The 26,536-nt window shown below is 41.4% G+C and overlaps 10 protein-coding genes across 10 annotated transcripts; 4 read left to right on the top strand and 6 right to left on the bottom strand.

Annotated features, from left to right (window-relative positions):
- The first annotated feature begins 187 nt into the window (after positions 1-187).
- On the top strand, positions 188-1,325 carry LOC108017796 (coiled-coil domain-containing protein 130 homolog). Its single transcript, XM_017084940.4, has one exon. The coding sequence runs from the start codon at positions 298-300 to the stop codon at positions 1,246-1,248; it is 951 nt and encodes a 316-aa protein (XP_016940429.2). The 5' UTR covers positions 188-297; the 3' UTR covers positions 1,249-1,325.
- Positions 1,246-2,133, bottom strand: LOC108017797 (microtubule-associated protein RP/EB family member 1). Its single transcript, XM_065863293.2, has 2 exons — positions 1,999-2,133; positions 1,246-1,942 (listed from the first exon to the last, which is right to left on the bottom strand). Exons 1-2 carry the CDS (start codon positions 2,126-2,128, stop codon positions 1,317-1,319), a joined length of 756 nt encoding a protein of 251 aa, XP_065719365.1. The 5' UTR covers positions 2,129-2,133; the 3' UTR covers positions 1,246-1,316.
- Positions 2,134-2,805: 672 nt separating this feature from the next.
- On the bottom strand, positions 2,806-4,511 carry Jheh1 (Juvenile hormone epoxide hydrolase 1). Its single transcript, XM_017085611.4, has 4 exons — positions 4,262-4,511; positions 3,997-4,196; positions 3,719-3,929; positions 2,806-3,660 (listed from the first exon to the last, which is right to left on the bottom strand). The coding sequence occupies exons 1-4, from the start codon at positions 4,469-4,471 to the stop codon at positions 2,857-2,859; spliced, it is 1,425 nt and encodes a 474-aa protein (XP_016941100.2). The 5' UTR covers positions 4,472-4,511; the 3' UTR covers positions 2,806-2,856.
- A 594-nt stretch (positions 4,512-5,105) lies between these two features.
- On the bottom strand, positions 5,106-7,265 carry Jheh2 (Juvenile hormone epoxide hydrolase 2). The gene is made up of 4 exons (XM_017085612.4): positions 6,999-7,265; positions 6,607-6,806; positions 6,279-6,486; positions 5,106-6,003 (listed from the first exon to the last, which is right to left on the bottom strand). Exons 1-4 carry the CDS (start codon positions 7,194-7,196, stop codon positions 5,221-5,223), a joined length of 1,389 nt encoding a protein of 462 aa, XP_016941101.2. The 5' UTR covers positions 7,197-7,265; the 3' UTR covers positions 5,106-5,220.
- Positions 7,266-8,756: 1,491 nt separating this feature from the next.
- Positions 8,757-10,461, bottom strand: Jheh3 (Juvenile hormone epoxide hydrolase 3). Its single transcript, XM_017084928.4, has 3 exons — positions 9,915-10,461; positions 9,651-9,855; positions 8,757-9,579 (listed from the first exon to the last, which is right to left on the bottom strand). The coding sequence occupies exons 1-3, from the start codon at positions 10,313-10,315 to the stop codon at positions 8,779-8,781; spliced, it is 1,407 nt and encodes a 468-aa protein (XP_016940417.3). The 5' UTR covers positions 10,316-10,461; the 3' UTR covers positions 8,757-8,778.
- Positions 10,462-12,579: 2,118 nt separating this feature from the next.
- LOC108017912 (uncharacterized) lies at positions 12,580-13,393 on the top strand. Its single transcript, XM_017085081.4, has 4 exons — positions 12,580-12,821; positions 12,879-13,024; positions 13,085-13,166; positions 13,219-13,393. The coding sequence occupies exons 1-4, from the start codon at positions 12,719-12,721 to the stop codon at positions 13,266-13,268; spliced, it is 381 nt and encodes a 126-aa protein (XP_016940570.3). The 5' UTR covers positions 12,580-12,718; the 3' UTR covers positions 13,269-13,393.
- An 83-nt stretch (positions 13,394-13,476) lies between these two features.
- LOC108017911 (uncharacterized) lies at positions 13,477-13,932 on the bottom strand. The gene is made up of 2 exons (XM_017085080.4): positions 13,812-13,932; positions 13,477-13,752 (listed from the first exon to the last, which is right to left on the bottom strand). Exons 1-2 carry the CDS (start codon positions 13,863-13,865, stop codon positions 13,621-13,623), a joined length of 186 nt encoding a protein of 61 aa, XP_016940569.3. The 5' UTR covers positions 13,866-13,932; the 3' UTR covers positions 13,477-13,620.
- A 2,262-nt stretch (positions 13,933-16,194) lies between these two features.
- DptA (Diptericin A) lies at positions 16,195-16,728 on the top strand. The gene has a single exon (XM_017085063.4). The coding sequence runs from the start codon at positions 16,247-16,249 to the stop codon at positions 16,556-16,558; it is 312 nt and encodes a 103-aa protein (XP_016940552.3). The 5' UTR covers positions 16,195-16,246; the 3' UTR covers positions 16,559-16,728.
- A 1,252-nt stretch (positions 16,729-17,980) lies between these two features.
- Positions 17,981-18,515, top strand: DptB (Diptericin B). Its single transcript, XM_017085064.4, has 2 exons — positions 17,981-18,150; positions 18,208-18,515. Exons 1-2 carry the CDS (start codon positions 18,028-18,030, stop codon positions 18,454-18,456), a joined length of 372 nt encoding a protein of 123 aa, XP_016940553.3. The 5' UTR covers positions 17,981-18,027; the 3' UTR covers positions 18,457-18,515.
- Positions 18,516-18,770: 255 nt separating this feature from the next.
- LOC108017909 (uncharacterized) lies at positions 18,771-19,239 on the bottom strand. Its single transcript, XM_017085078.4, has 2 exons — positions 19,084-19,239; positions 18,771-19,023 (listed from the first exon to the last, which is right to left on the bottom strand). The coding sequence occupies exons 1-2, from the start codon at positions 19,183-19,185 to the stop codon at positions 18,940-18,942; spliced, it is 186 nt and encodes a 61-aa protein (XP_016940567.3). The 5' UTR covers positions 19,186-19,239; the 3' UTR covers positions 18,771-18,939.
- Between the last annotated feature and the right edge of the window lie 7,297 nt (positions 19,240-26,536).

The following is a 26,536-nucleotide window of genomic DNA, read 5'->3' as shown; positions in this document are numbered from 1 at the left end:
CGCATACTTTTTTATTTATTTTCTTGCTGTATGACAAGTATGTACATGAAATCGTGGTTTCAATGAATGAACTGTACTTCCTCATAAAGTTATAATATTTTTATAGACTTAATTTCTACATACCAACATCGTATTTTGTTAGCTACTTTTAGCTATGATCAATTAAGCGAAAAGGCCACCACTACCGGCTTGAAACAGCTGACTTGTTTTCAATACAAAAAGTTTTTATTTACATTAGACACTCAAAATCGAAGATCTAAAATAATTCAAATTAAAGGAAATCCAGCCATCTAAAAAATGGGTGAACGCAAAGGTCAAAACAAATACTACCCGCCCGACTATGACCCGAAGAAGGGCGGCCTCAACAAGTTCCAGGGCACCCACGCCCTTAGGGAACGCGCCCGAAAGATTCACCTCGGGATCATCATCATCCGCTTCGAGATGCCCTACAACATCTGGTGCGAAGGATGCAAGAACCACATTGGCATGGGTGTGCGCTACAATGCGGAAAAGACCAAGGTGGGCATGTACTACACCACACCGGTTTTTAAGTTCCGAATGAAGTGCCACTTGTGCGACAATCACTTCGAGATTCAGACGGATCCCGGTAATCTGGACTATGTTATACTCTCGGGGGCACGACGGCAGGAGAACCGCTGGGATCCTTTGCAGAACGAGCAGGTGGTGCCGGAAACCAAGGAGGTGCAGAAACGGCTCTTCGACGATGCCATGTACAAGTTGGAACACCAAGCCAAGGACGCCAAGGCAGGGGCAGATGCCAAGCCGGTGCTCCAGAAGCTGATGGAGCGCAATATGAGTGTCTGGGATGACAGCTACGTGGCCAATTGTCGCCTCCGCTCAGAGTTCCGTCAGCAAAAGAAAGAGATCAAGGGGCAGCAGGAGCTGGATCGCCAACTGCTGGCCAAGAGCAGTCTGGACATTGCCCTCCTGCCGGAAACTAGTCAGGATCGGGAAATGGCCGCCCTGATGAAGCTGCAGACCAGGTCCGCCCTGGAACGGGAATCCGAACAGCGGCTGGAGCTGCTCATGCGTCCAGCTCTGCCGGGAGCAACAGCCACCACTTTTGGTGGCCTCAAGCGGCAAAAGGCGTTAAACAGCCAGCTACATTTAGAGGATCTCGGCATTAGGCGCAGAAAGTTGGACGAAACCCAAGCCCAAAGCTCAAATGAAAAACCCCTAAGCCTGGTGGGGGATTACTCTTCCTCAGACAATGACTCAAACAGCTGAATTCACAATGCATTTGTTTATACATAATACAATAATTATAAAAAAACACGACGTTGTACCAAAAAAACCTAATACAATCCTTCATTGGGATCCGCAGCTTCCGCGTCTTCCACCCCATTTTCCAGATTAACTTCGATGGGATCCTCGTTGATTTGCCCATCTATCGTTTTGCAGAGCACCGTCTGGATGCGTTTGCATAATTGTAAGCGTTTTACATTCTGATTGTCGCTGGCCATGTCGTTCACTAGATCCTCGACCAAGCGCAACTTGTTGTAGAACTTGTTTATTTCCTCCATTATGTCCTCTCTTCTTAAGCTTAGGGTCTGCATTTCACCAATCAAGTCCTTGAGGCCATCATCATTGGCGTTCACTGGCGATTGCTCCTTTGCGAACACGCGCGGTTTGATGGGTTTGTTCACCGGTGCATTGGCCAAGGACTTAATGTTCTCCAAACCAGGTGCCTGTGAGTCGAAGAACTTCTTGAACCACTGCAAGAACTCAAAGTTGTCCTGGAAGCGTCCCTTGATCAGACGATCGATGGGCACCGCTTTGTCCACTTTCAAGCGATTGAAAGCTTCCTGGAAGAGCCTAAGATTATGGAGATACTCGTGCTCCAGTTTGGCGGTCATCTTAACGCGCTTCAGGTTGATGCAGTTGGGAAAGATCATCTCCATCATCTGGCAATAGGCGGCACCTGGTGGAAATCTTCGGTTTGAGCAAGGGAAGAGTGGTTCATTAAGGGATTCTTACCCGAGCACAGCTCCTCAATCTTCTTGAAGTGTCCCTGGACCATGTTGTTGACCCACTGCAGCATATCGTGCCGGGACATATTCTCCCCATTGACGCTGGTTAGTGCCACGGTTAACTTTACGTCAGTCATCTTTTTGGTTGTTAGAAAATGTCACCCTTTTACTGTTACTCCTCTGTCCTTCAAGCGTTTCTTTGTCTTTGAGATTTTACGGCTCACTTCTTATTTTTGATCAGTCGTAGGATTGTATTTGATTCTGTGAGTTTTTGGACCCGCCTGCTTCTCACACAAATTACTTATAGATATCTAAATGTATATTTTACTGAACAGATTACTGTCGCCAATTTGATCAATTACTTTAACTCCGGTTCCCGATTTCAATGCTTCCAGGATCAGTGATGGGAGGTTATTAAGCGCGTGTACCTGGCTGCATAACCAGGTACCCAATTTAGTATTTTTTAAGCTTAGGGACCAAACATAAAAATACCGCTTACCTTGAAAAAAATATTATTTAAAATTACATTAAAGGATGAAAAAAACCATGATTAAAAAATTATCATACAATTTTATTCGTATGAGTTTGAATCCGCTTCTCAGGAGTAATTCAGATTCACCCATTCACAGATTCATTCGGCAAAGTATATAAAAAAAAGTAAACTATAGAAATCAAATTCTAATTGATATATTTATGAAAAAATGTGTATATAAATATTTTGTTTTCAGACTATCCAACTAGGTACCAGAAAATGAAACGTTTTCCATTTGTGACCAGGATCAAACACAGTTGAGTTATCTTTAAGTTATCGATATCAGCTGAAACCCGCCTTTTTTGAAAAAGAAGTTCCTTTATTGAAAAAAGTCTACAGAGACTTAATTTTAAATTTACGTTCCACCGTCTTTACGAACTCTATGAAGTCCTTGTATAGAACATTAGGAACCTCCATAGCCGCAAAGTGTCCTCCGTTTTTGTGGTAGGTGCTGTGCACCAAATTCGTGAATTTGTCCTGCAACTGGAAGTCCAGGAACTGCATGATGTCATGCTTGAAACGCGCACATCCCGTGGGCACCGGAGTGGGAACTCGCTCCATCTGCAATTCCCGCTGGGCCTGGGCGTACTGCTCCGCATACAGACGCTGCGAGGTGGTGATTGAGTTGGTGAGGTAGTAGATCATCACATTGTCCAACAGGGCGTCCATTTTATAGCGCTTTGTGAGTCCTCCGTCCGGCAGAGATCGATAGCTGGGATTCGTCCACGTGGAGAATTTCTCCAAGATGTAGGCAGCCAATCCCACTGGATTGTCGGCGAGTGTGGCTCCAATAGTGTCCGGCTTGGTGGCTTGGATGTGGAAGTAGCCGGTCTCCTCCAACAGGTACTTCAGCTCATTGGACTTCGGGAAGAAAAAGTCCTCGGAGCCAGAGGGAGCAAATAAACTGGGCCAAAAACCAGCCACAAAGCCCTTAATCAAGGATTTGGGACTAATATTGTTGCACAAATTCGAGTGGTAGCCCAGGACGTTATTCGGGTATAGAGTGGCAATGTTGCTGCCGATGACGCTGCCCCAGTCTCCACCCTGGATGAAGAACTTGTCGTATCCCAAGCGCTGCATAAGATTCTTCATAATCACGGCTATCTGAGCGGATCCTAGACCCTTCCTCGAAGTGCCCTGCAAGATCAGAGATGGATTAGCCCGTGAAGACCCGGTAAGATCACCCACAACTCACCTCCGACCAGCCGTAACCCGGCAAACTGGGAACCACCACGTCGAAGATGTACTTGTTGTTCTTGTCCAGGTTGCTCTGGTGCAGCAAGTGGATGAGGTCGTAGAATTCCCGCACAGATCCCGGCCAGCCGTGCAGCAACAGCACCGGATAGTGCTTCTTGCCCACCTTGTTGTCGTCATAAACCATTAGGTGGAGAAAGTGCATGCGTAGCCTAGAAACCCGTAACCCAATCCCATCGTTACTATCTGTGGATATGATAAGTGCCGTTCTTATCTCACCCCTGAATATCGGTGGTGAAGTGGTTGAACTGCCAAAGGAACACCTCGCGTTCCCGCCAACGCGGCAGGTAGTCATCGCGCCAGTACTCCACGACCTCCTTAAGGTAGTCCGTATTGAAACCATATTCAAAGGCCACGCCTTCGAGGGGAGACGTAAGGCGCAGGGTCCGATTGAGGCGGCTCTTCAGGTCATCAATGGTCTACAGATGGCATGTGCCAGAATATTATAATTAAAAAGCCAAATAAAATAGATAAGCACACTCACCTTCTCCGGGTAACTAAGTTTGTTGTTTATCACCTCCGAATTGTTGGCCAAATAGGCTGCGTAATCCTTGGGCTGCTCCGCATCGCCCCACCACTCCTGGGGATCCAGCTGGGGAACAGGCAAATCGGCCCACAGTTGGCTCACGTTCTTATAGACCAAACCACCGCCGATGGCCAGTACACAGACCAGAATTTTAACCGTGACACCCATCTTTCCCTATCAGCGGTTCCACTCACTCTGACTGGGAATCCAGCTCCGGTTCCGACGATTCCATATATCATCGCGGGCGCAGCTCTCGATTTTGTCGCTCACGATGATAAGCGATTTTGAGTGACCACCCTACAGTCCATCAGTTAAGGCTTATCAACAGGTTTTCCTCGAATTATACTGAGACCAGGTAGCGGCTTGTGAAATTCGGGGATGACTCGGAATAATGGGCTTGTTTGTTTACTTACTCAAAAAAGCTTTAGTGCCGGTTTGTTGTTTAAAGCTTTTTGGAGAAACGATCGGAGGGATGGTTGTATATGTTATGTATATACGAATTTTAGATAGTTTGCGACGCAGCTGGGGTTCCAAATTAGGTAGGTATACCCTTTGGTATTGAACTAGCTTAGGGTAAAGTCACTATAGTTTTTTCAATAGCTAAACACTTTTTAAAGAAAAGAATAACTTTAAGAAACGGTGTACCAAAGTCGACTAAAAGCAAGTCGCTTAAAATGACGTAACGCTGTTCTGAGCTTAGATTTATCTATGTACAGTGTACACCTATAAAAAGCAAACAAACTTGCCCATTGGTTCTTCACTTTATAACTTATCACAGTTCCCAAGAAAAACACTCTTCAACTTTCAGTTTTCAAAGCAGATAAGGCAAATACAATCACCAAGCCGATTTGTTTTAATTTTCGCAGCAGACATTGCTGTTCCTTTTATAAAAATATACAACGTGATCCTAAAACTAATTAAAGCTCAGCCTTCTGGACAAAGCTGACAAAGTCATCGTACAGCTTCTGGGGCACTTCAAAGGCAGGGAAGTGACCGCCTTCCAAGTGGTGGGTACTGTGCACCAGATTGGGGAACTTGTTGGCCAAAACAGAGTCGGGAAAGTGAGCAATTTCGTGGGCAAAGCGGGTGCATCCAGCCTTGGCCTTGATGGGCAAGGAATCCACTGCCAAAGCGAACTGCGATCCAATCATGGATTCCGAGTACAGACGCATGGAGGTGGTAATCGAGTTGGTCACGTAGTAGATCATCACATTATCCAAAAGCTGATCGTAGGTGAACCTCTTGGTTAGTCCGCCATCAGGGAGCGATCTGTATGAAGGATTCGTCCACGTGGAGAACTTCTCCAGAATATAGCCAGCCAGTCCAGTCGGATTGTCGATCAGGGCATTTCCAATGGTGTCCGGTTTGGAGGCCTGAATGTGTGCATATCCCATTTCCTCGAATATGATGCCGAACAGGTGGCCCAATCCCTTGTAGAAATCCGCATACTGGCTGTCCACAAACCAGCTGGGGAAGAACGAGGCCAGCAGGGTCTTAATTTGACCCAGGGGGCTGTTGTTTCCGCACATGTTCGAATGGTAGCCCAGTACGTTCTCCGGGAAAAGCGACGCTAGATTGGATCCAATTATCGAACCCCAATCGCCGCCCTGCACCAGGAACTTCTCGAATCCCACTCGGAGCATCAAGTTGCGCATCACCACGGCCACTTGGGCCACACCGAAGCCAGTTTTTGAAGAGGCCTGGAATTGGAAAATTAAATGTGGTTATAATTCTATAGGGAAGATTATGGTTTTACATAGTTTAAATAGAAGAAGTACAGCTTTTAAATATGCAGATAACTCAGCTAGATGATTAAAAACGAAAAATATATTAATCAATCATAATAAGACAATAGGTATATACCCAAAGTTAAAAAAAAGTGTAATCTTGTTGGGCTCAGTCAAGCTTTTCGTATAGAAAATAATCAGTTTCACGGTTAATGAACCTCTTATTGCCTCGAGACATCAGAACTAACCTGAGACCATCCGTAGCCCGGCAGACTGGGTGCAATCACCTCGAAGACGTAGTCGCTCTTATCGCTGGGCGTGGTCAAGAGGGGTATGAAGTCGTAGAACTCGCGAACGGTCCCTGGCCATCCGTGCATCAGGAGCAGAGGTAGAACCTTCTTGGGCTTCTGGCCTTTCACCTGGCTCGGCTTGGCATGAATAAAGTGAATTTTCAAACTGCAAAAATGGAAAGCATTTGGGGTTAAGTTTCGGTTTTAAAATGCAAATGCTGGTCCACATGCCGGCAACTAATTATGCATGTGGAAAATGGATTGCCATTAATGTGGCTCGACTTACCCCTGGATCTCCGTTTGGTAGTGGTCCAGCTTCTTGAGGAACTGCTCGCGTTCGCTCCACTTGGCCAGATAGGAATCACGCCAGTATTTCACCACTTTGGCCAGTTCCTTGGCATTGAAACCGTACTGAAAACCGACGCCTTCCAGCGGTTCTTGGGCCTTCAGAGGACGACTCAGTTGGCTCTTCAGATCCTCAATTACCTGTGGGGTAAAGATTAGGATTTTTAGGTATAGGAAAGGTAGACTAAATAGTTGTTAGTAATTGGCTTAAACAACTCCATTATGATGAAAGACTCTCATTGAAATAAAACAATAACATATAAAATATTGTTTATTGGGTTTTATATTATAACGATATCGCAATGATAATGTTGTAGATGAAACATAGCTTACCTCGGGTTTGACGCTGATGTCGAAAGGCAGGATGGCTTTATTCTCGCGATAAGGTCCCTTTAAGGCTGGACCCCAGTAAGCATTGTTGTCCAGATCGGGCCTCTTTCCTGGCGCCGAAAGGTCTCGATAGTTTTTGTAGCCAACGGCCACCAGGATGGCAAGTCCTCCGACCAGGAACCGCACGAATAAATTCGCCATGGTGGCTATACTATATTCTATAAATATGTATATTGGAAACACCCCTCTGCCAACTGCACAGCCAACGATCAGAACACAAATGATTTTTAAAGTCCAAGCAGCCGGCGAACTAAAGCTTTTGCCGGTTTGTGGATCCTAAATGGATCTTATTCTCCACTGCACTGCAAAGTGAGCATGATTTGGCGAAAAGTACGAGAATTTAGGGGAGCTTTTGGCGACAAATTGAAGGAGAGCAATTCATGGAAAAAAGTTTTTAAACAAACTATTGGGGATGATCTGCCCGTTTCATTTATCAAGCCCAACCAAAAAAGACACAATTCATGCTTAGACTAACAATTGATACATATTTGGGGTCGAACTGAATAAAGTATAAATACCCATAATAATAGATTTTGAATTTCACTTATCAACACGCGAGAACTTTGATATGTACGAGTCAATAGACAATCGATGGCGTTTATTTATTGACAACCAGATGCTTTTCATTTCAAGTTGATTGCTTACAATTTGCACCTGGAGGTCGTTTAGTAAATTTTATATTAGTTTTCAGAATTCTTTTCTTAAATATTTTATAAGCAGTTGGTTAATAACAAAAGCAAGAGAAACCCTAAATGAGGCTTAACTCGTTATGATTAGTACTTTGAAATTTGAAAATTCAAGCTACGTTCCCTAAAAATGGAGTACACCCATTCCAAAATAGATTTTTAAAATAAATTTTTGGATCAATAAATAAAAATTGACCATTGCTGACTCGGAGTACATCAGCTATAGTTTCATTTAATCTCTGTATCTCTTTGCTGAAAAGATTTTTTTAATTGAGACCATACAAGAGCAACAAATATTATGTTATATAAATGAAATATGTATTGTAATACAATTAATAAAACTAAAAATAATTAATTGTATTGGGTGCGTTCTCTACTTTTGGATTGGATTAAATATCCATATCCTACAAATATCCAATAAATTATATAAATTGTGTTGTAACACTCTGAAAAGTATAATCTTTCAAGAAGTATCGAAAAAAGTGTTAGCTTTTTATTTAAGATGGTGGCCAACAATTTAACTTTTTCGACCAGAGTGCAATGTTCAAGTTTCCTCCTAGTACTAACAGTTCATATCAGTTTATTGTAAAAGTAAAAGTTTATACTGTTTACAACATTTTTTAAAAACAAATTGAGAGAATGGAAGGCACTATGATTACAAAGGGTATTATTGTAATCTATTTTCCCTATAATATTTTTTTTGATAAAGCTAAAATGCTGTAACATTTGTTAAATAAGTATAGCTCGGTTCACAGGGTTGGAGATAAGAACAATGTACTTACCTGAAGGAATAAAAAAATATCAAGACATAAACAAAAGGCTGTCTATCACTATGAACATTTAAAGTCAATTTTAAGAAAATAATATTTTGGTCCACAGGAGAGGTACTACTGATGGCGGATTTTTGTTATAAGAAGCAGATGTAAAGACATAAAATATTTTGACTCCTAGTCAGGTTGCGAGCTTAAAGATATGTCACTTGCTGTCCGATGCTAAGGCCAAAGTACAAAGATCGTTTGCTAGTAATAGAAAACCATTTATTCATTCGTCTCGCCATGCAGGCCAATCTTTGCAACAAAGGCGGTGAAGTCATTGAACAACATGGCCGGCATCTCCAGGGCGGCGAAGTGGCTGCCGTGCTGGAAGTACATCGAGTGCTTCAGGTTGGGGAACTTGTCCCTCAGCTGCCAGTCGGTCGCCGAAGGCAGATCAAACCGGAAGCGGGCACAGCCCATGGGCACCGGGGTCTGCACCCTATCCAGCTGCAGACCCCTGTAGGCCTTGGACACGTTCTCCAGATAGAAACGAGCCGCCGTGGTGGCCGAGTTGGTCAGGTAGTAGACCATCAGGTTGTCCAGCACTGCCTCCAGGCCGAAGACCGTCACTATAGCGCCGAAGTCCTGCTTCAGGCCGGGATTCGTGCATGTCTGGAACTTTTCCAGGATGTAGGAGGCCAGTCCCACGGGATTGGAGGTCAGAGCCGCCCCGATGGTATCCGGCTTGGTGGCCTGAATGTGGAAGTAGCCGGTCTCCTCCAGTAGGTTCCGCCATTTGTCCCAGACGGGAAAGTGGTGGTCCACAAAGAATCTCGAGGGCAGGTACTTCTCCGGGTAGAAGCTGCCCCAGATTCCCTTCAAAATGGACAGTGGCGAGTGCATGACGCACATGTTGGAGTGATAGCCGATCACATTCTCTGGGTAGAGAGTGGCCAGGTTGCTGCCAATAATGCTGCCCCAGTCTCCACCTTGGACAAAGAACTTCTTGTGGCCCAGACGCAGCATCAAGTTTCGCATCACGGTGGCCATTTCGGCGGCATTGAATCCGGGACGAGTGGCAGCCTAAAAAATTAAGGACGTTATCATTAATAATTATAATTATTATATCAACAGAGTAGTTTCAGATCACTTACATCAGACCATCCGTATCCCACTAGAGAAGGTGCCACGACCTCAAAAGCGTACTCCGTGATGTTTTGGTCCTTGGTGAGCATGGGTATGAAATCGAAGAACTCCCGCACCGATCCCGGCCAGCCATGGAGCAGGAGCAGGGGGTACACGTGCTTCTTGGCCTTGGCTTCCTCGGAGGCCTTCTCGTGAATGTAGTGAATGTTCAAACTGCAGGGGAATCAAACATTTGGCATGCCATCCAGATTGTAAATGCTTTTTCTACCCACCCCTGAATCTCGGTCGTGTACTGCTTGAACGAGTTGAACAATTCCTGGCGCTCATCCCACTTGGTCAGGTACTTGTCCCGCCAGTAGTTCACAAACTGCTCCAGGGCATAGGTGTTGAATCCGTACTCAAAGGCGATCCCCTCCAGGGGTTCGGTGAGTTTCAGGGTGCGGTTGAGCTGCTGCCTCAGATCATCGATTTCCGCCTGGGGCACCTGCAGCCTGAACTCGTAGATCTTCTCATCGGGCACAAAGTCCTTGCCATCGCCAGGACCCCAGTAGGTGTTGTCCTTGAACTCGGGCTTGGGCAGGGGCTTGGTTAGATCCAAGAACACCACGTAGCCGTAGCCGATGAATGCACCGAACAGGGCCACAATCAGCCCAAACACTATCAGGCACTTCATTCTGGCCACTGCCGCAATTAGCTCCCACTCGGTGTGAATTTAAATGAGCCTCCTCGTTACTCCCACCGGAGATAATGGTTCCCGATTCAGAATCCGAATCCGGGACAGAGACGACTGCGCTGTTAGAAAGTCGCTAAAGAACTGACTGCTAGCGCATTTCTCATTCCCCAAAATGTCTCGCAAAGCTCTATCGAAATTCACTGTCGCCGGTATAGTATATGTTCGTATAATATTTATAAATTCGTTTAGATAGCGCTGGCTATCGCGCACAGTGGTTCAGAAAATGATCTGTCACCTTGCTCTTAGTGCTATGAAGCCATTTTTGACTATTATGAGGCAGTATTTGCTTGTAGTTCAAAGGTTAATTTGTTTGAGACTTCTGGTTTTATGGGGTCACCATAAATTCTCTCACTAAGGGGTGGATATGGATTTTTTTAATGTACGCTTGGGTATTTTCAACCAATTTAACTTATTTATTAATTAATTTATTTATTTATAATTTATTCATCAGTGCTACTTCGATAGATATTGACATGTACTTCACATAACATGTACACTGAAAAAAAACCTTCAAAAAAGTGGCCCCCACATTTACATCCTACAAATCTTCAAAAGACAACAAAAATACTAGACAGACTTAAGTGGTGTAGGCATTAGAGTTTAGAGTAGAGTTAAATATTTTATAATAAGTCTTAAGAAATGTGGTTTCGATGAACTGAAATAAAACAATGCCACATCTCTTATCGAATTTAATCATTTTATTATATCTTATGTGTTTTTTAATGATCAAGACCAATGTGCGCTTGGGGCTAGTCTGCCTGGTACTAGGTTACTTACCCACGTTTGCACCTTGAATCGTCCATTGATTTTAGAGCGAGATAGGCTGAGCCACACAAGAACACATAAGACAAGTGCGATGGTGACTTGGGAATAGTCCCAGCTACTTATAAGCAACCACTATCTTATCGGGGCTCTCTTGGAACCTATTTATTGTTAAGCGCTCCACCGGTAACTGATCATAAATCTCAGCCCTTCTTCCACCGATGATGTGGCTCCAAGCAAAGAGGCGAAACATGAATGAAGTCGGCCGATCGGAAGGCCACGTAGCTACTGTCACTTTATAAATAGAGTCCTAGATACTACCACTAAATTTATATCTTATAAAATGGCCAATCAGAGCAAATCCATTTGGTTACTATCCTCTGCTGGACATAAACTGCAGTGTCACGTAAACACGGATCAACCCTTGGGCGTATTTCTGAAGAATAAATTTGCCCATGCAATCGGGATGTCCCCCGAGTCGCTTATTTTAATCTTCGATGGGGAGGAAGTCCAGGAGCAGGACACCTTTGACTCTTTGGCCATGGAGGATGATGACATCATAGACGTTTTAGAAGGCAACTAGTGGACAAAAAATCAAGTAACCAAGTAATTGCCCAGCAGAGTCAATGAACTTGTCGTGCACTTGTCAATAAAATGAAATAAAGATCGTTGAGTGTAAGAAAATAAAAATATATTAAAATGTAAAATATAAATATAAAATACCTTAAATGTTTATGTTAACTTGTTGTTTTTTTAAACATATTTTGTTATATTATTTTAATAAACTTATTTAAAGGAAAGGGTCTTTCCTGGATTTTTTCAAATTCCTGAAATCACTTGGCTATCAAATAACTATTTAACAGAGTCTATTGTTTTCATATATGCAAACTTTGAAATCACTTTTTAAACTACATAATTTTTTATTTCCATGTGCTTTGAAAGCCGGGGATAATTTCTATAAATTGTAAGGTAGGCAACAATGCTGTCGACATGCAACTATCGAAGGATTCAAGGGGCAGGGAGACTCGAAAAACCCACAAAAGTGCCGCCAAACATGCAAGACAGCGAAAAGGGGGCGTGGTCGCCGTGGCAAAAACAATGATGAGAAACGTAATTCGAGCGAAATTAACGCAATTACTACGCCGCAGTCAAAGGACTCGAATTCACTTCCGATGCACTGCGGCTAAAAAAAGAAGTTTGTTCGCGTGCCGCAAACAAATCGCATTGATACTTGGAAGCGTGTCAAAGCTGCCACCTCCGGGGGAAATAGAGGTTCCTATTCCGGACCCGAATCACAGGCCATTAATGCCGGTTCTGCCGGGCTAATTCCCATAATATTGAGTGTTCCAGTTACCGCTAAAGTTTGGCGCCCCGGCTGCCCATAGCAACCCACCCAACCCTCGAGAGGGGCGTGGTCTTAATGGTCGCAATTAGTTTTTCATCCACCTGACACGCACTTGTCGTAAAAGTCCATTGAACCTGTCGCTAAATTGATTTTCATTCGGGCAGGCCTGGCAAAAGTGATTCAGTTCATTTCCGTACTAAACAAATACTATTTATAACCAAAACCCCAGAAAAGGTATGCCAAATCGTTCAAATGAGCGTTGGTTTGTTATCATAACACTGGCTTCATGGAACTTAATCAGCGGACTCGGGTTTTATGCCTACGTTCTCGATTGTTATGGTTAGTGAATCCCTATATCACCTACTTACTATTTAAGGTTATTTTCTTTTTATGCAGTAAACTATCCGCCTGATCACCGGAAACGGAAGTTCAAATATCACATTTTTCCCGGAACTATTGACTACGATGTTGTTATAGGCATTACTGTCGTAATGCTTTGTCTGTTAGTATCCTCGTTACTTTTGTGCTTGGCACTAAATGAGGTGAGGCTTTCTCTATAGAGTACATAAGCCAACGATCTCTTATTACTTATTGCGTTTCAGTCCAAAAGAATATGTTTAATTTACGGAATTTGTATTAGCATGACTTTTCCGTGTGCCTGTCTTCCGGTTTGGCCTTTAGCTGGTAAGTAATTCTATATTCCGTCAATCCCATCATTAAATTGCCCTTTCAACAGTAACACACGTCACCCTAGTTTTAATAGTCCTTAGTTACTATTTTGGATAAATCTAAGCATTTTGGATATTTGGAGTTAAGCCGACGACGAACGATGGACCTGCACATCAACACAAAATTATTGACAGCCAGAAAGTAGACAAATAAAATATACTTTATGTGTTTTTCAGTTTCTTTTATAAGTAAGAGGAATTCTTATCTGTATAGCTTTTCCTTAAAAAAAAGCTTTGCTTATAATGTTTGTTTATAAAATAATATATATATCTGCAGTATTTATATTTCATATCAGCCCGAAAGTATATTACAATTTTGGTTCTAATAGCATTACTTATAAAAAGCAAGATGTTTTTATTACATATTTACTGAAACAAGTAGAAATATCTTTAATAAGTGTTTCTGGAACTTAGAAGTTGTTTTCAAGATTGTAGTCCTCATTACCCCAGGGAAACTCTTGCTTCTCCGGTGGTCCTTCCCCTTTTGAGCCGATTTCAAGTTCTTGATCATCTGCCGATGATTGGCCTGTGACGTGTCCCAGCTGGAAAGTAAATATTTTGTTTGAGATTCGTTATTAACTTTTTCTTACTCCATACGCACCCAGCAGGCCAAAATAATGGCCAATATATTCATCAACATCGATTGTAAAAACATTTTTCTTTGCTACCTCCGCACTGGACTGCTGTTGGGAAACTGTTTCCATTTGTTTGCCCTCAGCTCTTAATCAATTAATGCGCATTAAATATTTATATTTGTGTTTTCGTTTTTTACATACATACAAACACCGCTTTTATCTGCCGCTGTTGCTGCAGCGACAATTTTTAATAAATCCATGAGACAGCAGGTCAATATTTTTATTTTTAAGAGGGCATTCATAAATAAATAAGAGCTTAATATATATAAGCATTTAAGCAAATAAGTTTAATACACACATTTAAAAAAACCTTTTTTGCGTGTATATTATACGAACTAACATTTAGAATTGACTAAATATTTTTATTTACCATTTTAAGGTCCTTAAACTAGGCTCTTGGGAGCGTTTTGGACATTAAAGAGGTAATAGTTGAATATAGGGGCTTCAGAGTTTATTTATACATAGGTCTTGTCGCCTTTAATGAAAAACTCCTATATTTATTCGAACTCGAGCAAGGTCAAGGTCATTTGTTTGTCCTCTGCTTTTAAACGATTATTATTCATATTTGTATTTTTGCTTATTTACATACATACAAACATCGGACCTTATCTGCCGCTTTTGCTGCATCGAGAATTTCAAAAAAAGTCCGAGGGACATACAAAATGTCAATATATAGAGGGCATTAATAAATATTAAACACGTACCCCTTTACTATTTAGGTATTTGGTCTATAAAAAACTTTTTTAACCTACAGCGTGATAAAAAAATTAACTTTAAAATAACTTTGGATAGAAATACATATGATCATTTTTGGTACTATATTTCGCCAAATCTTAATTGGAATTTAGAAGTTTGGTAATCGGTAGGTATAAAGCTGGATTCGAGATTTCACTGGGGTTGGGAAATTCCGTAAGGTCCGCCCAAGCGCTGACAACATTCTCCATTTACACCGACCTCCTGGCGTGCATCCCTGGCCCCCACCGAATCCCTGAAGACTAAGAGGGTACGGGGTGGTGGAGTGGGATTCATGGTCATATCGTCGGGCATCAAATGGACCAAAGTAGCTTGGTTGATCTAATGATGGACAAGCTTTAGACTGTTGACTGATAATTCTACTGCAGCTTGGAAGCTCTTTTATAGGACAATTGTGGGTCTGCAAAAGGGAATTCCAGATGCAACATTATGTGTGTACCTACGGCATAGATCTAAAATTAATAATACAAATTTGGATATTTTAAATTTGCTATGTACTTACTAACTTTAAATCTCTTCTTAAAGTAAAAAAATTAATAACTTGCATTAGGGAAAGATAAAAAAAAACCAAAAATGATAAGTCTTTAAATAAAGATAACACTACTACTACTACTACTATTTGTACACTTAGATAAAAAAGTACGATTATACACGTACATATACGTAAATAGATCTCACCTGGCTATTATGGGGACCTTTGAGTATTTTGGCCATACCAGTGGAAATATTTGGGAAAAATACTTTAATCACTTCTCCAACCTTTCATAAAAAATTCCTTTATTTTCTCGAACTTGAACGTTCCAAAAGTTGGGAGGACTTTCTTGTATAGATTAGGTAATCAACTCAAAGACGTATTGTCTAAGTGATAGTAACTTTAAAACGGTAGCGTACATTTATAAGCTCAGTGGGCGGTCCCAAAACTGAAATCTTGTTCTCAGCCCTTCACATGGTTGATTAAGGTGTTAAAAAAATGTATTCAAAAATAAAAATGTTTGGATTGAGTTTTAGACCTTGAAAAAAGTCCTCATAGTTTTTTTTTTTAAATTACTTAACAACATGTAACTTTTTTCAAAAAAACGATTTTCCTTCCCCAACTTTGTCAACCCTCGTATCTCGGTCAATACGGTCAATTACCGAAATGTTTTTGGAATGAAAACTAAAGTCAGATCTAGATACAACGACTTTCCATACAAGTCAGGGCCACCTACTTAAAAATAATATATTTGATCAAACTTAAAAAGTTTGAAACCAATTCGCAGACCCTATACAACGTATTTTTCAAAAAATTTCGTTTGGTATACCTTAAATTCCTCACTACAAATGTGGACCGCCCCAAAGCTCATATTCAACGTTTTTTTTACAGTTTAGTATAATTTCTTTAAGATAAATAAAATCAAGAGTCTTGGAGAAAAATAACCTGGTGTATAGAAATAAATTTCCCCTTTTCCGGGGTTCCCTTTAGATGACCGGCGAACGGTATAGAGTTACAATTATGAGACAATGATTACCGTAGGTGAATGCTCTGAGCAGATAAGATTGCATCGGGGATTCCTTTTGGCAGAGCCGCAATTGTCCTATAAAAGTGCACTCAAACTGCAGTGGTATTATCAGTCAACAGTCTCAAGCTTGTCCACCGAGATCAAACGAGATGCAGTCTACCATATTCTTCGGCTTGCTCTGCTGCGCCATCGGCGCTACTTTGGCCCATCCGATGCCCGAAGATATGACCATGAAAGCCACTCCACCACCGCAGTATCCTCTGAACCTTCAGGGCGGAGGTGGAGGTCAGAGAGGCGATGGATTTGGCTTTGGTGTGCAAGGTCACGAGAAGGTATGGACCAGCGACAACGGGCGCCATGAGATCGGTGTAAATGGAGGATATGCCCAGCACTTGGGCGGACCTTATGGAAACTCCCCACCCCAATGGAACGTGGGCACCAGCTACACCTACAGATTCTAAATTTTCTAAAATCCATTTAACATTTTGAGAAATATATTACCAAATATTATTATACGTATTCCTGTTCACAGTTTTTATTTATCAAAATTGTCATTAAAGTCTCGCTTTAAAAACCACATCCACTTTGTATGTTCAGAATATTGCGAAATATATTACCGAATATAACCAAATGTATACCTGACCATAATTTCCATATCTGAATTGCCATCAAAGTCCTTGACGTTGTTTGTTTACCCCGGAACATTCAGGCAGACTTCTAGAGACAGAGGTTGGGTCACAGATGATCTTGCAGTTTGGCTAATTGTTGATACATCTTGTTTGGCCAACTCCGCTGGGTAATAACAAATTACGATGACAGGCGGTCTTAATGAAACCTGCCAAGACAAAATGTTTTTTGCTAATTGGATTTATTGCGTAAACTGTCTAAAGAACCTTCGATGGAAATTTATCATGCCGCTGGCGCATCATCCGCAACATGCGCAGGCCAACCCAAAGATTTAAAAATTACGCAATCCCCAACGAAAGCGAAGAAGATTCGCTCGAATATTTGAAAAATGATTCATGAAGAGTCTGTGTTCTTAACTCTTACAACCAAATTTGGGGATTACCAAAAGTTTTTCACATCATTAATTTGACCTAAGGAAAGCCAAATTGAATTGACCTTGTACAATGATAAATCGATTTGGGAAACTAAGCTTTGCCTGGAGCACCGGAACCTGTGGGTTGATTGTTCTTGTTTTCATGGGAGGAAGTCACTTTTTGGTGAAAGTCATTTCAAGTCAGAGATTCTTTATAGTGAAAAAAAAGGGTTAAGTTGTTACAAATTATAACTGATTAAAAAAGTAGAAGTGTGCTCCAGAAACAGTGTTACTGATGCTGAAGATTTATTATGTGCTTAAAAATCAGGTCATCGCAAAGAAAGTATGTGCCAAAAAGATAAAACAAAGTTAACCAAAATGAAAACAGGTATAAAGTTAAATGCAAGAATTCAATTAAGATCTAGAAATATGATATATATTTTTTTAAGTTAATTTTTTAACAATAAACTGATAGCTGGTTTTAATGAAAATGCAAAATTAAATATGCATGTTTATTAAACCATCTTTAATGTTATTTTCTTCATGAATGTTATATCGACTGAGTGTATCTAGGGAGCTTACCTAACTAAAACCGCAGTTAGCTGATTATTATCACAGCTGCCACACATAATTTCTTCTGAAATCGAAACACATCTACATTCATTGTCTCTCGTTGGGATTCCCTCTGTCGTCTGTCTCTGTTTATAGAGCCTACACGTACTTCTTATCAATAAGACTGGGGATCCACTGGTGAACCACTAAACCATCATCTTGAATGGGAATCCCAAGTGGGGAATCATCTGCCAATATTGATAGGCCACAGATTTGAGCTATATAAGCGTTGAACTTGGTTCTAGCCGTATTCAGTTGACAAAGTCGAACCACAGCAAAATGAATTTTACCTCCAGTTTCCTACTCATTGCCCTGGCTTGTGCCTGTGCTTTCTCCAGCTCCTTGGCCTATCCCTATCCTGATCCCCGAGAGATTGTGAACCTGCAGCCGGAACCATTGGCAGTAAGTTATTAGCGGCTGATTGATTTAGAGCACTGTTTAATCAAGGACTTTCTTCAGTACTCTCCCAATTTCGACGTTGTGCCCTTGCACAGAGTGCGTCGCCAGTTCCAACTGAATGGCGGTGGCGGTGGAAGCCCAAAACAGGGATTTGACCTGAACCTCAACGCCCGTGCTCCAGTTTGGCAGAGTCACAATGGACGCCACTCCTTCGACGCCACGGGGTCGTATGGCCAGCACCTGGGAGGTCCCTACGGCAACAGCCGACCCCAGTTTGGAGCCGGGGGTGTTTACACCTTCAGGTTCTAGGAAACTAGTAAAACTTTCTAATATTTATTAAATTACAAATAAAAATCATCTCGAACTTAGCGAAATTGTTTTAATAATTTTACTAACGAAAAAGGTGCGAACGATGCGCAACCCTGAAAGTTACTGATTTACAGACCGCTGAGATATAATAGATTCTAAAATAACTTAACTTTCTTAGTGAATTTTTCCTTACAAATAACAGAGTGATGTTGATGTTCCTATTATTTTCGTATTAATATTTCTATCAGGAATGTCTTATTTTTCGCATCTTAAGGAAGCATAGAATTTTGAATCTAAATAGTTCAAATACAACCTTTTAAAATCTTACAGAACAATATAAACTTTGTTAAGCTGAAAGAAGATATAAAATTATTATGTTTAGAGCCCGCAGATGTTCTAATAGTTTTCTAAGCAATTTTTAGACGGCGAATAAATTAGACTTATGTATGGTTGCATTTATTTGAGTTCTTAGTATTCAACTATTTAGTTCCATGTATTGTCCCAGGGTAGTTCCTTATCAGTCTGATTGTAAGCAAAGATTGTTGGATCTGGCTGAGGTACCGCAAACTATATTGTAAAAGGGAACAATTTTAGTTTTTAATGCCAAACTTAAACCAAGGCACTCACCTCCTGCCATTCATCCAAGTTTCCCGACCCTCCGCCCACAGAACGCCCTTGGATAAGGCCAAGTAAGTAGAGAACAAACCAAAGACTCAGAATGCCCAACATTTCACCGAGAGATGCTGCGTCCGACTAAATTTACGCCCCGATTTGAACCGCCTCCGGTCCCAGTTCTCAACTTCCCGGCTGATAAGACCCTGATAAGGCCGACGAACACTCGGATGTGTGTCAAGAGCTCGCTGCCAGACTAGAGACCATAGCCCCTGGATTCGAGACCAGGTCAAAGCTAGAGCCAAAGCCAAACCCAGCTGAACTGTATTAAATTTGGGGAACGTGCAACTGGCAGCCAAATTTGGCACGTTTTCTGTTGAAATCGAAAAGAAGCCAAAACAAAAGCAGCACAACAGACCCGAAAAATGGAAAAGCAAAACAAATTTAAATGTTAGAAGCAACAATGAAGGTCAGGCTATGATGACTTTTTTCCTGCACCGAACCCCCATCCTCCAAAAAAAGATACAACCGAAACAGAAATTTCGTTGCGCTTGCCTCTGTTTTGTTTTTCAGTCCAACTCGTTGTCTTGGGTTAACTGGGCAAGTTCCTTTTTGATAGCTTCAATTTCTGGCCAATTTTTCTTTTCATACCCTGCGTTATGGGGTATATTCTCATTGCCATATATTACGAAAAGGTATTTCTTGATATTTTATAACATTGTTTTATTAAATTAGGCCTTACTTACTCTTAAGTACAAGGAGATAGATTAGTTCTTTGAATAACTTCCTAAAAATTAGTATCCAAATTACGAATCCTTACACAACCCCTTAGTAACTATTTAAAAATTATAAGAAAATTAAAAACCCTTATTTTCCAAATAGTTTTTAAGAGTATTTGAATCCTCAATTGGCCAAAATCTAACCCCATCCCAGCTGCACTTTTCTCCTCTGCTTTCCATATCATTTTCATATGGAGAGTGCTCCAATTCAGTGGAAGAGCTATTTTCTAAATCAATGCGCAAATTGTCAAAGTCAAAAGCGGGAGAATTTCTATTGTTTAGCTCCGCTCTGTTTTCCTTTGCTTTGCCCTGACATGGAAAATTGGCTCGCTCGGAAAATTGCCAGATCGAAGGGAGTGAAGGGGAAATGGGGGGCCTAAAGTGGGTGGATTGTTTTCCAAATTGCACATGTGGCAGTCAACTCATTTGTCAAGTGGCAAATCAGTTTAGGCCGAGACAGTAACACAGAGCCAAAGAGCGAGTTAGAGACGGCGATAAAATCAACTTTGCATTTTCCATGTACTTCAAGTTGACGGTGAAGTTTTCCCGTCGCCGTTTTTGATCGTGACGATCGACGGCATTTCCCACGCAAACTTGCCTTTGCACCGAAGGCAGTTAAATTGTTTGACACACTCAACACTCGTCTCTTGTCTTTGATTGTATCGGAAACCGAACAAACATTGCTGAAATTTATGCTCTCCATAGGAAAGTTTCTAATTAGAAAGTTGGTAGGGGTGGCGGTTGATGGGCCGCGGAATTCATCTCCCACTAATGGCTTTTTAATGAAGCCACCGAGAACTTGCCCACCGGCGAGACTAAGTAACTCAAATTAGGCGTATTAATTATGACTGACACTGTTAGCTGGCCAAGAAATGTTAGAAATGGCCAAGCGGAAAGTGCAAGAGTTAGCAGGTGCCAGACAGACTCTTGGCTTTTCGCATTTGCATCTGACATTTGCCAAGATGCGCCGACCTCCTCCTCTCACTCCACTCCACTCCACTCCACTCCCCTTTGAGAGACAAAAAGCGGGATCGCGGCATTTTGGCCTGCTTACTGCATTTGGCCAAAATGTCTATAGTTCAATTGCTGATATTTTGGCCAGACACACGACGGAACACGTGACCTATGCAATTGAGCAGCGAAGCAGCAGCCGATGAGGCATCGCCAAAGAGCGTGAGTCTCTCGCGATGGCTGCGTGACACGAAAAGGGGATCCGAATCGGGGTCACCAGGCTGCTAAAAAGGGAACAAGATGATATACTTACAGCTGGTAAGTTATTAATGTTTTTACAAACATTTATTTATTAACTTTTGAGCCCCTATAATAATGACAAACTTTTTATTTCTTAAATATTATATATTTGTATATATTGTTGTGGGATATTATAAAATAATTATATTTAAACATATATTTACTTACTTGAGTTTATTTAAATCTAGTAAATTTATTTAAAGTCCTATGTTAATCTATTATTGTTATCTTTCAGTATTTTGTTATTATTATTATTTTTTAAATGAGAGATCTTTCTTAACTTTAAGGTTTTTATTTAAAATTTTGAATAAGTAAATGCTTTTGTGTTGGAATATTCAACCAGCTTATAGAAAACTCTAGCTAATTTATACCACTTTATAAAGACCATTTTTAGAAGTTGCCAGAATCATTTTTAACCCTCGAGAACTAATCCTTCTTAAAAATAACACGCTATCATCCCTAAGGATCTGTTCAGTTTGCGATGGGCAACAGTTTAATAAATTGTTTGACTTCGATTTAAAATAAATTGACATCAAATGCTGCACAAATCACTTGGTGCAGTATATTTATTCTTTTTTTCCTCCTAATGAAGGTTGCCTGTTGCGGTTGTTGCTAGTTGCAGCCAGGTATTGCTGTTGTCATGCAAATTGGACTCACGTTTTGCACATTAAGCAACCGTCAATTGTTTCAACAAATGCAATGATTGAGTTCTTGGCACCTGGCCAAGCCTCGATGGCCCTAAACCCCACTCACCAGCTTTTTTTAGCCATAAAAACCCGCATGTGTTGCATGGGGAGAGCCTGGCTAATTGGAGTCCAGCGGCAGGCAGCAGCAGCAACTGCCGACCAGCAACATTGACCAACAGGAAGGAGACAGGGAATGATGCCTCAACTTCATCTCGATCTTAACAGTAAAAATGAAGACAAAAATATTTACCGTAACGCATTAAGAGAACAAGAACAAAAGTTACTGATGCTGCTGATGTTGCTGCTGCTGCCGGCAGTTGCAAGTTGCAAGTTGCACGTTGCAGTATCAATAGTAATTTGAGGCGGCTCTTTGGGGGAGGAGAGATAGTGTCGTAGGTCAGGCAGCAGCAGCAGTTTAAGCCGACTGCAATTTGTGGCCTACGAGCAGCAGCAGCAGCAGCAACTGCAACGAGCAACCAGCAACAGCAGCAACTGCAATGACGATTTGTAGCCAATTATTTCAAATATTGTATTGAAATTGTAGGCCAGTGTGAGTGTGTGCTGGTATCTGTGTGTGGTTATCTCTCGATTGGCATCTGCAGCAGGCCCAGTACTTGTGCCACAGCCCCCCGGGCTCCTCCCGCCCCACTCTCTCCAGCCAATTTCCCCAATCTCACGTAGCCCGTTCGAGTGTGTCACAAGTGACCACTGCAAGTCCGGCCAGTCCGAGTGGTTGCCAATCGATGGCAAATCACAAAACCAGCAGTCCGACTCTCGGCTAAGGTCGCAGACTCCGCTCGATTCCCACAACCTGACGCATCTTTGTCATGTGTCCGATTAATCACCACTCTTAGCCTCAACTTCACTTCCAGAACGACCCGACTTGGCCCGGCCAACAACGGGTCACGTCAACCGGCAACTGGCAGCAGCAGCAGCACGCGCTGGCTGACCTTTGTTGCAACAGCAGCAACAGCAACAGCCGCCCATCAGCAACAGCAACAGCTACAGCAGCAATCTGACATTCATACGTTAATTTTAGCTTGTTGCATCAGTCAGATTGCCGGTGTCATTGTCTCACACTTACACTGCACAGCAAAAATGTTGCAGAAAGTAATATGTCTTGAAAATAGTTAACCTATGAGGGTGGTACTTTAAAAAAAACTCAATCACATGTAAAGAAAATGTGGAAAAAGAGGTGTTAATTATTTTACAATAATAGGGAGACCTTCAGGTTGGTCCACTTTTTGTTTCCTTTTCGTCATTGCCATATGAAACGTATTCTGTTGTATATCATTAAAAGGCTTCATCTTGTATCTTTTAAGAGGATTAAAGGAATATTGACTTAAAAAAAGGACTACAAGTGGGCCGACCTTAAAAATCAATAAGAACTTATGCAATAAGCTCTTTAAACTTCTAGAAACTATTTCTTTTAGTTAAATAAATGCTCTTATATTAAGTTTAAAAAACTACTTTACATGTCGTAAAGAGTTCTATTGGTTATTTTTGTTATTTGTGTTGTTTTGATTTTGTACAGAATTAAAAAAAGTCAAGAATCAAGCCTAGCTTAAGCATGGTTAATAATTTTTTTACTAAAATTTTTGTCACCAAAAAGCCTATATATCGAATATAATAGGTTTATTCAGTTTTTTCATTAAGTTTTTAGTCGTGTTTCTTTTGTTTTTTTTAATTATAACTTTTCAAGTGTAATATTGCTTACTTAGCATCCTAAGAACCTATTTTTAGTACAATAAAATATGTTAATGATGCAGGAAGATAAAAAAGCTTTTTCTCATTAATACCTCATTATAAGGATACTTCTGGCTTGTTTATTGATTAATCGATGACAAATTTATTGGCCATAAATACGATGCTAGAAAAATGTTAACGATAATTTAAGTATATGCCAACGATTTATATTTCATCGTTCTGAGAATCAAAATCCCGCTTTATGGGCAGTCAAGCCCACAAACCATAAAATCACTGCTGCCTAGTGTGGATTGGTAATCATGCATTTAAAATTCAGCAGCACGATCAACAAAAACAATCGGCAACTGGCTAACAACCAACAAAGAAGCCCAAGAATGCAATGCAACGGCAATTGTCTGGTCTTGGCCAAGGCAAAAACTTATTAATACCTTATTAGACAAGGGTCGAAGTCGTCGGCAATCCGTCTCCATGGAATATCAATGAGAACGGCCCCGGCGACCGCGGTGGCATTTCCGTTTGCCCGCCAACTAGTCCCATGGTGGCACCATGGGCGACAAAGCAACGGTGACCGATCAATTCGCGTCTCGGTTTTTGGCTTGAAGTCGCAGTTGCAGTTGCAGTCACAGGAAATGCAATCATAAATCGCCCATGATGACGATGACCATGGCAGAGTCTCTGTCCTATGCCTCGGCCTTCTCCCTCGGTCTACTCCCTCGGAATCGGGCGATGTTTATGTTCATGGCTGGCAATTAGCCTGGCCAAGATCTGGACACAACCAGGAAACGATTCTTGGCACACTATGCGTAGGGTATTCTAATATTACACTGGAACTCGGAAAGATCAGAGGAATGGTGGGTGTACACCTCATTGTATATCTTACTTAACCAGTTAAATGATTCTTATTTCTTGGATATTTTATATATTTTTGTGAGCAACTAAACTTATATTTGTTTTTGAAGTACCTATAAACCTCATATATTATCATCCCATCTTTGCAGTAAAGGGTATTAGACCTCCAGTCTGTCCCTCGCAACTTTCCATATTTTCCTTTAGAATAGACACTTGTCAGATTGCATGTTCAGTTCTAATAATATAATCTTCCTTTGCGGCCCCTATTTTGCACTGCTTCAGAAATACTTGCGTGCCTGGGCATTGTCCAAACGGTTTTCCCCCTTTTTTAGCCCCCCTTGCGGTTTTCTCTTTAGCAGGGTGTCTGCATTACAACATCATTAGAATTTGATTTGCGTTTCCTTGGGATGCGGCTGCTGCTGATGCTGCTGCTGAAGCCTTGGCCTTCGCTGCCAACGTGGCATTAAAGCCCATTTAGCTGTCGTGTGGCAATTATTGATCAACAAGGTGCCACAATCGGCCATGGAGTACTTCTTTGGCTGTTAATTCTACGTGGTCTTCTTGGCCGGGCATTTGCATAAAGCCGTTTAACCGTTTTGCCAGCTAAAAGCAATTTTATGCCCCTGTGCAGCCACGCCCCCCCCCGGCCATCCTCGCCCCTTCTCGGCCATCCCTGACCGCACTTAACACGCTTCATTTGGCCAGGCTGCTGACTGCCGCTTTCGCTCAACGCTCGCCGTCCATGGCCGCAAGCGTTTAAATATTTATGTCTTGTGTATTTAAGTTAATCACATCCGAATGATGAGCTTCAACTACTGTGCTGTGGCATCTTTTCTCGGAGGCTGCTGAAGCACTCTAATGATTTGCATGGCCAGCTGAAGACGGAAGACTCTGGGATTCTTTATCACTCGAAAAAATCATGATTTCCTTTAGCTCATGATTGAGCTCAGTCCTCCTTTTCGTTCTCATTTTTGTTCATATATATTTACCAACAAATATTTCCCTAAATTCGAAGATTGATTAAAATATGATTTTAAGATACAAACTTAATAACATTATTTATATTTGAAAAAAATGTATCTATAATATATGGGAGTATAGATAAGAACTATCCTAAAATACATAGCAAATTATACATTTATATCATCTAGATTTACTAAAATAAGATTTGAAGATACCAACCTCAAAATATTTAATGTACTAAAAGCTATCATAAAAATATATACGTTTTAAAAATTGGATAATGTATAGATTTACCGTTTTACAAAAATATTTTAAAGATAAGTTGATGAAATTTTTTCTGCAGTTAGAAACATTAGTTGAAATGTTTTCTTCATGATTTTTTATTTATAGAAAATTTAAGTTCACATAGTTCAAAATAATAATGATCCGTTTTGATCTGTGTAGGCTTTATTATATGGCACTGCCAGAAGACGCAAAAACCTCTTCCTCCGCCACAGGTGTCATTTGTTTGCATCTCTTTATTGAGTCGTTAACATTCCTTTCTTTTCCCGTTTGTTTCTCTCTGCCCCTTTCGGGATATTTTAATTATTTAGTGGAGAGAGCCAAAATAAAAATAAAGCGAAATTCAAACAGAAAACCAGCAAATTCCCTCACATTAAATGGCAGAGGTACAACAAATTACCCCGAAAATGGCCACACAAAATGCGCCGAACAAGGTGAGACACTGGGAGACACTGGGAGACACTCGCCGAGTGCGACCTGTACGGTGGGACAGTGGCAGGGAAAGGCGGAGGAAAAGGAAGCTGGCTTCCCATCAGTTCCCATAAACATGTCCCCTTCCAATTTGCTTGTTCGCTGTTTGCGTTGCCGCGACTTCTTAGCATTTCATTAATTTATGTTTATTGTTAGCACACACACCGCGACTTGGCCAATTGGCCTGGCTGACTATTTTTGGACCCGGTCCGTGGGTCTGGGACAGATTAGGCTCTGCCAATTTGGTGTGAAGCTTTGCATTTGCTCCTTTGGCGGCCAAAGCGGCGACTAACGGCAGCTGGCAGAGCATCAATCAATGCAGTCGCAGTTGCAGTTGCAGTTGCATCCACGAGCTCGTGGGAGGGGAATCCCGGAGTGCAGCAGGCTGCCAACTGACCTTGCAATAAGGAAGTGACATTCGTCACTGTCTGCGCCAAAAGCAGGGGAAAAGGGGCACTGGGAAAAAATATGCTAAAAAGG

The sequence above is a fragment of the Drosophila suzukii genome, chromosome 2R, assembly GCF_043229965.1.
Source record: "Drosophila suzukii chromosome 2R, CBGP_Dsuzu_IsoJpt1.0, whole genome shotgun sequence".
In the NCBI taxonomy this organism is placed as follows: domain Eukaryota; kingdom Metazoa; phylum Arthropoda; class Insecta; order Diptera; family Drosophilidae; genus Drosophila; species Drosophila suzukii.
The sequence above is the reverse complement of the archived record's forward strand: the minus strand, read 5'-3'. Positions and strand labels throughout refer to the sequence as shown.